Source organism: Bubalus bubalis, chromosome 11, assembly GCF_019923935.1.
Source record: "Bubalus bubalis isolate 160015118507 breed Murrah chromosome 11, NDDB_SH_1, whole genome shotgun sequence".
Classification (NCBI taxonomy): domain Eukaryota; kingdom Metazoa; phylum Chordata; class Mammalia; order Artiodactyla; family Bovidae; genus Bubalus; species Bubalus bubalis.
The window spans coordinates 90,232,104-90,245,811 of record NC_059167.1 but is presented as its reverse complement, the minus strand read 5'-3'; the positions used below and the strand labels follow the sequence as shown (position 1 = coordinate 90,245,811).

Below are 13,708 nucleotides of genomic sequence, written 5' to 3'. Positions count from 1 at the left end.
TAATCAGTATGTGTTGGGGAGGGGATGAAAGTGAGTAAACCAATCTTAGAAACAAAAATCAAAATTCTATAATAAATGTGCTACATTTTGGAGGGTCCTAACTTAAAATTTATGAGAACATATACTTATGGAGATATAGAGAGCTTCCTAAGTCTGTATCATGCAAAATTATATATTTTTTCTTTTTATACCTCAAAAGTTAGTAATGGATGTGGGATAAGCTTGCTTACCACCTAAAAATTAGGGATCTGTAAAGTTTGGATTTTTGAAAATACCACAGTCCTTAGAAAGCTACGTCACAGATGATGGATTGCTTCTCTCTTTCAATCTCAAACATTCTGCCTCTTGAATACCTGTACTGTAAAGGGGGTTCTTCACCATTGGGTAGATGGGGGATCTCAGGAGGTGTTACAAAAACAGTATGTTCACTTTTGAAAGATTCATCCAATTCTATAAGTCGCACTTCACCATTCTTGTCCATATCCACCTGAAGGAGTTAAAAATATATATATTAAAAAGATACATTGACTAGACAAGTGTTCATCTATAAGGGAATGGTTAAATAAACCATTTACACAACTAGACACTAAGAAGCTATTTAAAAAAAGAATGAGCAAGTTCTCTGTGTATTACTATAGAAAGTTCTCTGAGATAATCAAGTGACAATAACAACATATTTAGTTTTCGCTTGTACTCACATAAAGAAATACTCAAAAATACTTTTTTAAGAAAGTAATTATCTATATGGCTAAGAGGAGATGAAGGGAATGTACTAGAATGGAATAGGATCCAGATTTCCCAATATATTACCTTTTAATGTTGTTTTGCATTTTGAATAGTGAAAATTTACTCAAGAAATACAACCTTAAAATGTTATTATGTTAACAAATAATAATATTTAAATGTGCATGCATGCATGCGTGTGTGTGTATGTTGAGAATACTGGGTCTGTCTTTGATTTCGGCTAAGTAAAATAAACTTCCCTACGCTCTTCCAGTATATGTAGAAGCACATTTGTGTTAAGTTCTGGTCACATCAATATTTAAAGCATTTCAGTTGTCTGTTACCTCAAGATACTCTATGGTATGGTAATATTCATAAAAATAAAAACTTCATAGAATCTAAACTTCCCAAAAGGAACTCATAAACTAAATAGCACAACATTCACATTAATTTAAACCAGATGTCATACATATGACAAAATAGAATGCACAGAATTTTATCAGGTTAGACAGAATTAATGTCACATAACAGGAATAAATGGACAGTAAGTCTTATTAACAAGTTAAATCTTAAAGTAAGGATTTACAGAAGAGTAGACCAAAACAGGACAGAAACAGCTTTTACCATTTTCCTAACCTTTAAAAAGAGGTGATACATTCAGAGTCTTCTTATATAAGTTGTTGATTATAATTTCACAGCATTACCTGCTGTAATCTCTAGTATTAAAGAATGTTTTTAATGGTATATCCATATAGTGAACTAGACAATAATTAAGGCATGTTTCAGAATTATAATTAATGACAGGAGAAAATGTTCACAAAATAATAAAAAAAACTACTAAATAATATATATGTGTATCTATATACACATACCACACACACAGGGAGTATGATTCTAACTTTTTTAAGACTGTGCCTATATCTGTTATATAGATATATTTCTGTGTGTGCACACTTTCCCACACACACAAAGATGCACACACACAGTTATCAAAATGGTACCTCTGGGTGGTGTTATTACTGGCAATAATTTTCTTCTTTATATTGTTATTTGTCTTCCAATTAAAATAATGAATATGTTATTCATTTTTACTTGCTTTATAAAAATTACAAAAGCAACAAATGTTCAGAATAAAAATGTAAACAAGGAAGACTATACTACTTTTAGGATAAGCACTTATTTCAATTCTGTCCAAGGGTTTAAAATTAATCAGTATATTATAAAAGAAGGTACCTTTGTTTTTAGCCTTTCAAGACTTTTATACAGTGAAACAAGCAATGAGATAATAAATATAGTAAATTAGATAATCACAAACTCAGCTAGTACTCAAAATTGATACAATCTTTTTTAGAAAGCAAGATATATTTAAACACAACCACCATACCCTTTATTCCCCTTGGGCTGTGCTGCATTGTGCCATGGATCAAACCTGTATCCTCTGCAGTAGGAGTATGGACTCTTAACCACAGGACTGCCAGGGAATTCCCTTCCTCCTTATTCTAAGGAAAAAACCTAATAGAAAAAATTATCAGTATGAAATTTTTTTTTTTTTTGCAGGACTGCAATAAGCTTCCCTGGTAGCTCAGATGGTAAGTAATCCACCTGCAATGAAGGAGACCTGGGTTTGATCCCTGGGTCTCAGAGATCCCAGAGATCCCCTGGAAAGGGAATGGCAACCCACTCCAGTACTCTTGCCATGGAGAATTCCATGGACAGACCATGAGGTTGCAAAGAGTGGGACATGACTGAGCAACTAACACTTTCAGTTCTTGGGCTTCCCAGGTGATGCTAGTGGTAAAGAACCTGCCTGCCAATGCAGGAGATGTAAGAGACATGGGTTTGATCCCTGGGTTGGGAAGATCCCTGGGAGGAGGAAATGACAACCCTCTCCAGTATTCTTGCCTGGAGAATCCCATGGACAAAGGACCCTGGAAGGCTATATCTAGTCCATGGGGTTGCAAAGAGACACGACTGAGCACACATATATACACATACAATAACAATAAACTGGAAGTCACCTACATGACAAAAAATAAGTAAATAAATAAAGTATGATACATAGATGATATATGCAGTCACTAAAAATGAAAGAGTATGGAGAAGAAAATGGCAACCCACTCCAATAGTTTTGCCTGGGAAATCCCATGGACAGAGGAGCCTGGCGGGCTACTGTCCATGGGGTCACAAAGAGTCAGACACGACCGAGGGAAGTAAACAGTCCCAGGAAAGCTGAGGTGCTTGCCAGAGGCCCCAGAGCTTTTGATGGCAAAGCCAGAACTGTGGCCGAGGACTCCCAGTTCCCAGGCTTCTTGATCCTGGCCTCTCTCACCAGATACGAGTGTGGAACACTAGAATCGAAAATATGCCTGAGGGCTTCCCTGGTGGCTCAGTGGTAAAGAGTTCCCTCCCTGGTGTGGGAAGATCCCACATGCCTAGGAGCAGCTAAGCCCATATGCCACAACTACTGAGCCTGTGCTCTAGAGCCCAGGAGCCGCAACTCCTGAACCCGCACACCTTAGAGTCTGTGCTCCGCAACAAGGGGAGCCACCACAACGAGAAGCCCATGCATCACAAGTGGAGAGCAGACTGCTTGCTGCAACTAGAGAAAAGCCCATGTATCAACGAAGACCCTGCACAGCCTTAAATTTAAAAGAAAATCATTAAAACAAAAAAAAAAAAAAATGAAAAGAGTAAAGGTTATGCAGGCTTCTGGTTGGACAAGACAAATTAAACACAACTATTTACCTTCAATCCTTCCTGAAGTCTCACCAAAACAAGAGTAAGGAGATAATGAAGGCAAAATGAACTGGAGAGAAGTCAACAGCAGACCTGAGTTCAAAACATTTTAGAAGCTGCATAGTAGCTTGATGAGACCTATGAAAGCTGAAAACCACATGTCTGGCACTGGGGAGGGGGTAGAGAAGAAAAACCAAAAAGTCAACCATTTGGCTCTACAGAGCACCAGAAAGGTCAGGAATGAAGAGCATGATGCCCCTGAAGACAGGATGGCAAGTGGGGTTGAATCAGGAGAATTAGTTAAATGCCTGCATTTGAGAACTCCTAGACCCTTGCCCAGTCGGATATGACTGAGCGACTTCACTTTCACTTTTCACTTTCATGCATTGGAGAAGGAAATGGCAACCCACTCCAGTGTTCTTGCCTGGAGAATCCCAGGGACAGGGGAGCCTGGTGGGCTGCCATCTATGGGGTCGCACAGAGTCGGACACGACTGAAGTGACTTAGCAGTAGCAGCAGACCCTTGCCCAAGCCAGCACAGTTAGGCCATGACTTCTCCCCAGCAGCAGAAAACTGGGTTGGGTCTTTCTGAGTGAATCAGAGAAGTCTTACATTTGAGGATGCCAGGCAGAGCTGGGGAAGATGAAGGAGATTAATACCATAAAACAGGCGAAATGAGTAAAAGCTTACATGTTACAACAAGTGGAAAATCTTAGCTACCTTCCCCACTCAGCTCTGAGAATACTTGCTTACGCATTCTAGGCTAAAGACTGGAGATATCTCTTGGGGAAACTATGTAGCCTAAAAGAATTACAGACACTGATCAAATAGGGACTCTAATGAAATAGCTGAGTTCCTTTATGATCATCAATCTCATACCTAAGGAAGCGCCAAGTCTCACCTTCTAGAAAGAGCTCCACTGAGTTCTCTGTGCCTCATACTTGGTAACAAATACCCTAAAGATCACACACACAAAACACCAAAAACTTGAAAAAGAATAAAATAAGTATTAAAAGGTTCTCAGAAGGAGAGACAATGAAAGGGGAAAAAACCCTTCAAAATAACTAAAATGAATAAGCCTACATCCACAAAACAAGAAGATGCTATAACACATAGACACATAAGAAGGGAGCATTCAGAGAATGAGAAGGAGCTTATGGCAATTATAAATATGATAACAGAGGTTAAAAGTATACTATAAAGGCTGAAAGATAAAATTGAAGACATCTGGAAAGTGGAGATATGACAAAGAGACAGAAAATAAGATGAAAACAACAACCAAAAAAGAAAGAAAAAAGAAAATTAAGAAGATCAGGCCAGGAGGGCCAATACACAAACAATACATATTTCGGAAAAAGAGAACAGAGAAATTGGAGGAAAGTAAATCTAAAAAAGGAAAAAAAAAACACAGCAATTTCCTGGTGGTTCAGTGGTGAAGAACCTGCTGTGCAATGCACAGGACGTGGGTTCAATCCCTGCTGGGGAACTAAGATCCCACATGCCTCAGAGCAACTAAGCCCGTACACCACAACTAGAGAGTCCATGTGCCAGGACAAAAGATGTGGCGTGAGGCACAGAAGATCCCATGTGCAGCAACCAAGACCTGATGCAGCTAAGAAAATAAGTAAATCTTAAAAAAATTATAAAAAAGAAAAATATGAAAGAAAATACCCCAGAATTTGAAGGCCATAAGTTATAGATTAAAAGGGCCTATATATGTCCAACTCAGAGACGAAAATGAAGGCTGACACCAGGCATATCCTTGCGATTTCAGATCAGGGATCTTAAATGGTTCCAGAAAGAAAGAGAGATCAGGCACAAAAGATCAGAAATAAAGACAGTACTAGACTAGATGTTATTCTCAACAATAACATCTGAGGCCAGAAGACAATGTAGTAATGACTTCAGATTTTACATCCGACCAGACTAGCAATCAAGTATTAAGGGAGAATAATGAAATTTGCAGGCAGGCAGGGCATCAAAACATGTAACTCCCATCGAGTCTTTCTCACTAAACCACCGAAACCTGTGATTCACCATAACAAGGAAATAAACCAAGAGGGAAGTTACTGAAGCCAGAAAGCTGGGGATCCAACTCTGAAGAGAGGTCAGTACAATTCCCAAGATGATGGTGAAGGAAAATCCTAGGATGACAGTCTAGAAAGCAGTTCAGACTGAAACACAAAGATGGAAAGCTCCAGCAAGAATTAAAAAAAAAACAAAACAACTGATAGACTATCTGACATGTTAGAGAAACTGAGATTTTCGATTTTTTACCTTCATAGAAGCACTTAGAGATGAATTAATAGTACACACAAAAGTAGAAATATAGCAATTATTAACTTTAGGGAAAACAAAGTCCATACGTAAAAGAAAATTTAATTACAATATGTACATATGACCTATCTGTGACTGCATACAAAGTGAAATTTTCAGACAGGCATATTGATAAAATATCAATTAAAATATCAACATTGCAAACCATTTGACCAACAATGGGAGAATTTTGGTGATGGTAGTAGATACAACCTTAATGGAGAATATATAAAACAATAAGCAGCAATAACAAGACATTATTTGGAAATCTTAAAGTAGATGACTGATGAAATAGCTAAAAGAGAAAGTGGTTGCCTCTGAGAATAGAAACTAGGGGTGGGAAAAAAAATGGGACCTAAGCCTTGTAAAATCATTTGACTTTTTACACTATGCTATGTTTTAATGTGGCAAACAATAAAAAATTACTTTTTAGAGATTTGGCAGCAATATAAAAAGGTTTATAAGATCTGGTTATGTAAAAAATTAGGACGTAATCACAATTATGTTAAAAAAAACTGAAAGTAAATGTAAAATGGATATTAGGGCACTGAGCTTATAGAGTTTTTCCACCCTTTTATTTTCCACACTTCTGTTACTTCATAAAACAACATTAGGAACATGTCAATAATAACTGGAAATCACTGGTGTCCCTAGAAGGATATAACGTTCACCAGTTTAGATCAGTTCAGTCACTCAGTTGTGTCCAACTCTTTACAACCCCATGGACTGCAGCATGCCAGGCCTCCCTGTCCATCACCAACTCCTGATGCGTGCTCAAACTCATGTCTGTCGAGTCGGTGATGCCATCCAACCATCTTGTCCTCTGTCATCCCCTTCTCCTCCTGCCTTCAATCTTTCCCAGCATCAGGGTCTTTTCCAATGATCAGTTCTTCGCATCAGATGGCCAAAGTATTAGAGTTTCAGGTTTAAGCATTAGTACTTCCAATGAATATTCAGGACTGATTTTCTTTAGGATGGACTAGTTGGATCTCCTAGGAGTCCAAGGGACTCTCAAGAGTCTTCTCCAACACCACAGTTCAAAAGCATCAATTCTTTGGCGCTCAGCTTTCTTTATAGTCCAACTCTCATATCCACACATGACTACTGGAAAAAATCATAGCTTTACTAGATGGACCTTTGTTGGCAGAGTAATGTTCTCTGCTTTTCAACATGCTGTCTATGTTGGTCCTAGTTTTTCTTCCAAGGAGCAAGCATCTTTTAATTCCATGGCTGCAGTCACCACCTGCAGTGATTTTGGAGCCCCCCAAAATAAAATCTCTCACTGTTTCCATTGTTTCTCCATCTATTTGCCATGAAGTGATGGGACTGGATGATATGGTCTTAGTTTTCTGAATATTGAGTTTTAAGCCAACTTTTTTACTCTCCTCTTTTACTTTCATCAAGAGGCTCTTGAGTTTTCTTTGCTTTCTGCCATAAGGGTGGTGTCATCTGGGTATCTGAGGTTATTGATATTTCTGCTGGCAATCTTGATTCCAGCTTGTGCTTCATCCAGCCCAGCATTTCACATGATGTACCCTGCATGTAAGTTAAATAAACAGGATGACAATATACAGCCTTGATGTACTCTTCTCCAGATTTGGAGCAAGTCTGTTGTTCCATGTCCAGTTCTAACTGTGGCTTCTTGACCTGCATATAGATTTCTCAGGAGGCAGGTCAGGTGGTCTGGCATTCCCATCTCTTGAAGAATTTTCCACAGTCTGTTGTGATCCACACAGTCAAAGGTTTCGGCGTAGTCAACAAAGCAGAAGTAGATGTTTTTCTGGAACTCTCTTGCTTTTTTGATGATCCAACAGACGTTGGCAATTTGATCTCTGGTTCCTCTGCCTTTTCTAAAACCAGCTTGAACATCTGGAATTTCGTGGTTCACATACTGTTGAAGCCTGGCTTGGAGAATTTTGAGCATTACTCTGCTAGTGTGTGAGATGAGTGCAACTGTGTGGTAGTTTGAACATTCTTTGGCATTGCCTTTCTTTGGGATTGGAGTGAAAACTGATCTTTTCTAGTCCTGTCCAATGGCAACCCCAGAGCATCCATGGGCAACCCCAAAATGAAGATGGAAGTTCTATATGATATGCAAACATTTTTATGTAGATGAAAAGAGGTTAATGTAATTATAACAACAGCAGTGATAATGAAGTAGAAGAGATGAACCACAATAAAAAGGTTACAACCAATACCAAAGGACACTGGAAAGGAAGCTGGAAACCAACCACTCCAGTCTTCATAATGGAATATTATAAGAGAACTGTCTGTCTGTGAGCATTAGGTATTTTAAAATTTTTATTTATTTATTTATCAGCTTCTCCCTGTCAGATCTGTCCCTTTGTTTGCATAGGAAAAAACCTATGGACATGGACAACTGCTCTAAGTATTGTAAAGTCTACTAAAATATTAAAATTGTGCTCTGTAAATTCAGTACCTTGGGATAACTTCCCTTAGCTTGTCTACTAACAAAATCCCATTTCAACATTACAAAAACTACCATGTAATAAATGCTTCATTTATCAGTTGGGCATTTCTGTCTTTTGGAAAACACAGTGACATCTGTCTCTACTGGGAGAAAAAAGAAATCCAACACCCACGGCAGGATAAAATTAAAATAATTTTCATATTCTCTTCGTATTTTTTCACAAGACATTAATATGCTCAGAAAACACTGCAGAGGGATGCTTGGGAGACCAAGAAAAACCTTACCAGACTATTTGTTACACAAACTGCTTTCAGTTAAGCTCCATCCTATAGGAACAGATTGTAAGGATTTAAAATACAATCATATGAAGAAAAAGAACACATGGCTTTCAAATTAGTCATAAATGAAACACAAATAATTCTCATATATTGTTTTTCTTAGTCCTAGTCAGCTTTACCCACTCAAGGTTTTTTAAAGTTGATCAAATGTTTTCTGTTTGGATAGGCTAAGATCAAAAGAGCAATATGTCTAATTTTTGTTCAATGTTAGTCATTGATTGGCTGAAGCACTTAATGAATATCTGATATTATTTAGTTTTCATAGCCAGACTGCCAGAGGGGATCTGTTCACTTAAAAAAATTAAGCTCAGAGTCACTTAGCTAAGGAATAATCCCATATGAATGTCTATTTTAAAAGTATTATTGATATTCAAAAACCATTAAAAGCAATCACTGACTTATGCTTAATGCACTGAAACTATGCTATTAAAATATGAAAAATAGTAACAGCACTGTACAATTATTTACTATTTCAGAGAGTTCTGCTTAATACTAGGAATGCAATTAATCTCTATGAAGATATATTTTATGATATCACAAATAAAATCACTTTTAACTAAGAAAAAGATCCACTTTGGATTTTTGACATTTTATTATTTTCTCTAATAAGAGTTCCTTGAATTATAATAAAGCAAATACAAGTAACTATGTTTTAGTGAGTAAATTTTCCAGTTTTGACTTTCTTAGTAATCATCAAAATTCTTAAGTATAATAATGAATCCACTATATGTAAGTGATATTTTGTTGGATCCAGACTTTGAATAGGTAAAGAGCATTTTAGAGAAACAATCTGCCTAGACACAATAATTATACACTTAATTGGGTTGTTCCTTTTTTGAGACGTCTCAGAATTTATATTCTTTACGTCAATCATGCCTCACACTAACTTTTATCAACTAAATAGTAAGTAACCTATTTTCAGAAAATCCTATGGCAAAACCAATACAATAATGTAAAGTAATTAGCCTCTAATTAAAATAAATACATTTAAGTTAAAAAAAAAAGAAAATCCTAGACAATACAGAAACTTTCAGTAATAAAATATCCTTCTTCAAACATGATACCCTAAATATCTAGCAAAATTATAAATCCTGTATGTCTTCCAATATTGTAAGGATTTTTTAAAACCATGTGATACCATTATATGAGTTTTTAGCCGAAACACAAACTTGTGAAAGCAAGATACACAAAATGAGCAAGAAGTAAAAGGGAACAATACACGATTTTTCTTTTCTGCACTGTTAATTGGATTCTTCCAACTAATTCGGTGTTCCTATGTAGATTCATAAATTTATTGGCTAAAGCAGGCTATTAGCAAACGCTGTCACTAATTTGGTCCCTTATGATTCAGTTGACTTGGCACAAGGAACAATTGTTACCCAATTATTAATATATGCCATTGTTCACAAGGGAAGCTCAGCACCATAGAGGAAGCCAAGCACTACAGAGGAAAAACATTCAAAGTGCATGTTAGTCAGAAACATTTTTATTTAAAAAACCAACAGAATTATTCCTATAAAAAAGAATTTAGAGAAATTCTTTAAAGCATACTTTTATTCATTGTACATCTTTTCTATTTATTCTTTCTACTAATATTTAACTTTAAAAGCACCAAAAAAAGGCAAACTTAAAAATTTAATTAAAATATTGAAAAGCACATTCTTGGTATAATGCTACAATGAAGACAAAACTATCAAGGAGCTATAATGTTACGTCTCCAAACAAACAGGATTTCAAGACAGAACTCAGCTTACAAAAAAGCAGGGTTCTAAAAGTCTGTCTTATTTATATAGGTTATTCAAACTACAAAAAATGAATTTCCCAAAAAAACAATATCCTTTTTGGGGTGATAGAAAAGTTCTATGTTTTGGGGTCATGGTTACATGGAAATCTGTATTTGCCAAAACTTATCAAACTGTACACTTCAAAAGTGCATTTATCATTTATATATTTATTACAATAAATCTGGACTCTAAAAATTTGTTCTAAATGGTGGTTAGAATACCAATCCACCAAAAAGAAATTTAATACATATTTCTGGCACAACACTATAGCCATGCACCATCTGAACTACAGACAGTCACCACGTATATCAGTGTTTCTATGAGAAAATGAATTTTGAGTTCTAAGAAAATATTGCCATATATCCACCTTTTCCCTATTCTAAAGGATTTCAGGGTTTTGCTGATGGCTCAACAGGTAAAGAATCCACCTGCAATGCAGGGAGATGCGGGTTTGATCCCTGGGTTGGGAAGATCCCCTGGAGGAGGAAATGGCATCCTGCTCCAGTATTCTTAGCTGAAAAATCCCATGGACAGAGGAGCCTGGTGGGCTACAGTCCATAGTGTCTCAAGAGTCGCACATGACTGAGCAACTAAGCAAGCAAAGCAAATCATTTCAAGGACTAGGGTGGTTATTTCTGGGCATCTTAAGTTTGTCAACTCTCTATCAGCACCAGAAACAGTATTTTTCCACATCAATTATGCCTCACATGTTCTAATTTCCAGATCAAATTCTGATACCTCATTTGCTGGCACCACCCAATGGGAACACTCAGACTCTGCCTTGCTTAGACTCTGACACTTTCTGCTGTCCTCATGTCTACATGGACCTATCCTGTTTAGGTTCTGACCCCTTGGAACAGTCTGTCCTCCAGCATGGACACTCTCTTCATCCTGCTCGTCCTCTGACTCCCCCATGCTACCTTTGCATGGATGAATGCTCTCCTCACCGTCTTGGGCTCCAACACTCCATGCTCAGCTGCTCCTCCTTCACCCATTCAGATTCTGGCACCCCTCTCTGGGGCACTGATCCCCAAGTTCCTCTCTATCCAGCATGAATACTCACTTTGCTCTACCTCACTAATGACAGTGGACTACAGGGGAAGGGAAGGTTTCACAGATGAATGTAATAGAATTCATTCACTTAATTTATGCTACAAATGCACTCCCAAATTGTAGAAATGTTCAGGTGAAATGTTATGTTCTACTCCTACTCTCAGTATGTGACAATCCACTTCAGACCAAAAGGAGAGGTGAAAATTAAGGATGCTCAAGTTAGAGGTCCAAAGACTTGGATAAAATCCCCTTAGTCTATAAATGGACAGGAAGGGTTACAGACATGGTTGCTAAAATAAAATTCACAATTTAGTAAAATCCTGCAAAGTTATAAGTTCCATAACATCTAGAAGGCCACCAAAACCTTCATAATAAAGGGTCAATGATTAAATGGAATTAATTAAAATTTTGTTAAAAGCTGGTTAAGTTATAAATAGAAACTGTAACTCAAAACATTTATAATAGTCACGCAAAATAAGTTAGGGCACTGTAGACATACTATATGACTTACTTTATCTACACAATCATCAAAAAACGCCAGGCTTGCATCTTTATCACTGACGAAAGAACATTCCTCAATGAAGCGAATAAACATTTGTGTTTTGGTCATCATGTTATAGAATTTCTGATGTGACCGGTCCCGACTTCTTAAGAAAGCTGTTCAACATAAATTTGCAATGTTAGTATATATAATACATTCATAGGTTCAGAGAACTTTTGAGCTAGCAGGAACTAGATCAAACATGTCATCTATACCCTCCACACTCTACTGTTTTGCAGAAAAAGAAACAGACTCCTGAAGGAGACATGACCTGACAAAGATAGCAATAGGAAAGGAACCTGAACCTATTGCTTTGAAAGGAATCTTTTAAATCCTCCAACCCAGGGGCTCCTATGCTTGCCCAACACTGCTTGGGTGCCCTGAAAGCTGAAAGCATCAGTATCTTAACACACCTGTGACACAACAGAGTACAGTGGTACTTGTCAAACAGTCTCTTCTGTGTATTTTGCTACTGGGATTGTATTTAATGTGCCTGAGAAATAACTAATTCTATGGAAATAGATTACCAACTGAGTTGACAGACACATACTGCTGAAATAGACAAGTATATATTAATAAATATGAGCTGCTGCTGCTACTGCTGCTAAGTCGCTTCAGTCGTGTCCAACTCTGTGCGACCCCATAGATGGCAGCCCACCAGGTTCCCCCATCCCTGGGATTCTCCAGGCAAGAACACTGTGGAGTGGGTTGCCATTTCCTTCTCCAATGCATGAAAGTAAAAAGTGAAAGTGAAGTCGCTCAGTTGTGTCCGACTCTTCGTGACCCCATGGACTGCAGCCCACCAGGCTCCTCCGTCCATGGGATTTTCCAGGCAAGAGTACTGGAGTGGGGTGCCATTGCCTTCTCCGAAATATGAGCTACTAACCCAGAAAGCAATCATCACAAAGTTAAGCTCAATAACATGAAAGCTGTAGTACTATATAATCACTTACCTTGTAGAGCAAAAAGAGAAGTTGCATCTGTGGCTGTCTCAGATGGGGCTTGAGTTATTGGTCTTAAGTATGATCTATAACCTTTTAAAATAGAGGCCATGAAACACAAAAATGCCTCTTGGATTTCCAAGTCTATCATGTGCAACCTCTTTCCAGAATTAAAGTCATAATCATTCATTGCTAAGTCCATAAGTCCATCATCTCTTGGTCTCTGCTGTACTGTGAAGAAATACAGTGTTAATGTTTTCTCCAGAACTGTCAAAACTAAGGTTCATAATGGTATCAATTATAAATCTGTTGCATACGTGATTCAAGTCATTATGCTATACACCTTACACAGTCCTGTATCTCAATTATATCTCAATAAATTTGAAAGAAAAATAATAAATGAGTTTTCAAAAGAGCTCAAGCTACTTCAACCATTGTTTATATAACTCCTTAACATACAGTAAAACTTGGAATTGGTCTAAGGACAGTAGCAATGCTCAATGTTAATTTCCTGACTGTCACGGTTATTGCATACAGCAGTGACGTAGGAGAATGTACTGGTTGGTAGGGAATATACATTCCATTTGGAGATGATGCGGACATCTATTCTCAAAAAGTCAAAGGAACAATGTTTGTGATTGCTTCAAAATGTAAAAACTTTTTAAAATACGAGGAACAATAAGTCATCTTAGGAAGTTTTTGTGACATTCTTATTGTCTAAGAAAGCAAAAAAGAAAGGACTCTCTCTCCCGCGTGCGTGTGCTCTTCTCTCTCTCTCTCTCTCTCTCACTCTCCTGCTATCTGCTAAATAAAATAGAGCTGTAACACTGATTTGCCTAAGAGCT

At 37.3% G+C, this 13,708-nt stretch overlaps 1 protein-coding gene across 6 annotated transcripts in view; it reads right to left on the bottom strand.

Moving 5' to 3' along the window:
- The window catches only part of DENND4A (DENN domain containing 4A), a 124,844-nt gene that overhangs the window by 40,384 nt on the left and 70,752 nt on the right, over positions 1-13,708 (bottom strand). For all 6 annotated transcript variants that reach the window (XM_044925411.2, XM_025296299.3, XM_025296298.3 and 3 more), the window contains 3 exons: positions 12,876-13,094; positions 11,893-12,038; positions 354-487 (listed from right to left, as the gene is read on the bottom strand). In XM_044925411.2, coding sequence (XP_044781346.2) covers positions 354-487; positions 11,893-12,038; positions 12,876-13,094 — 499 coding nt within the window. The remainder of the gene's footprint in view (positions 1-353; positions 488-11,892; positions 12,039-12,875; positions 13,095-13,708) is intronic.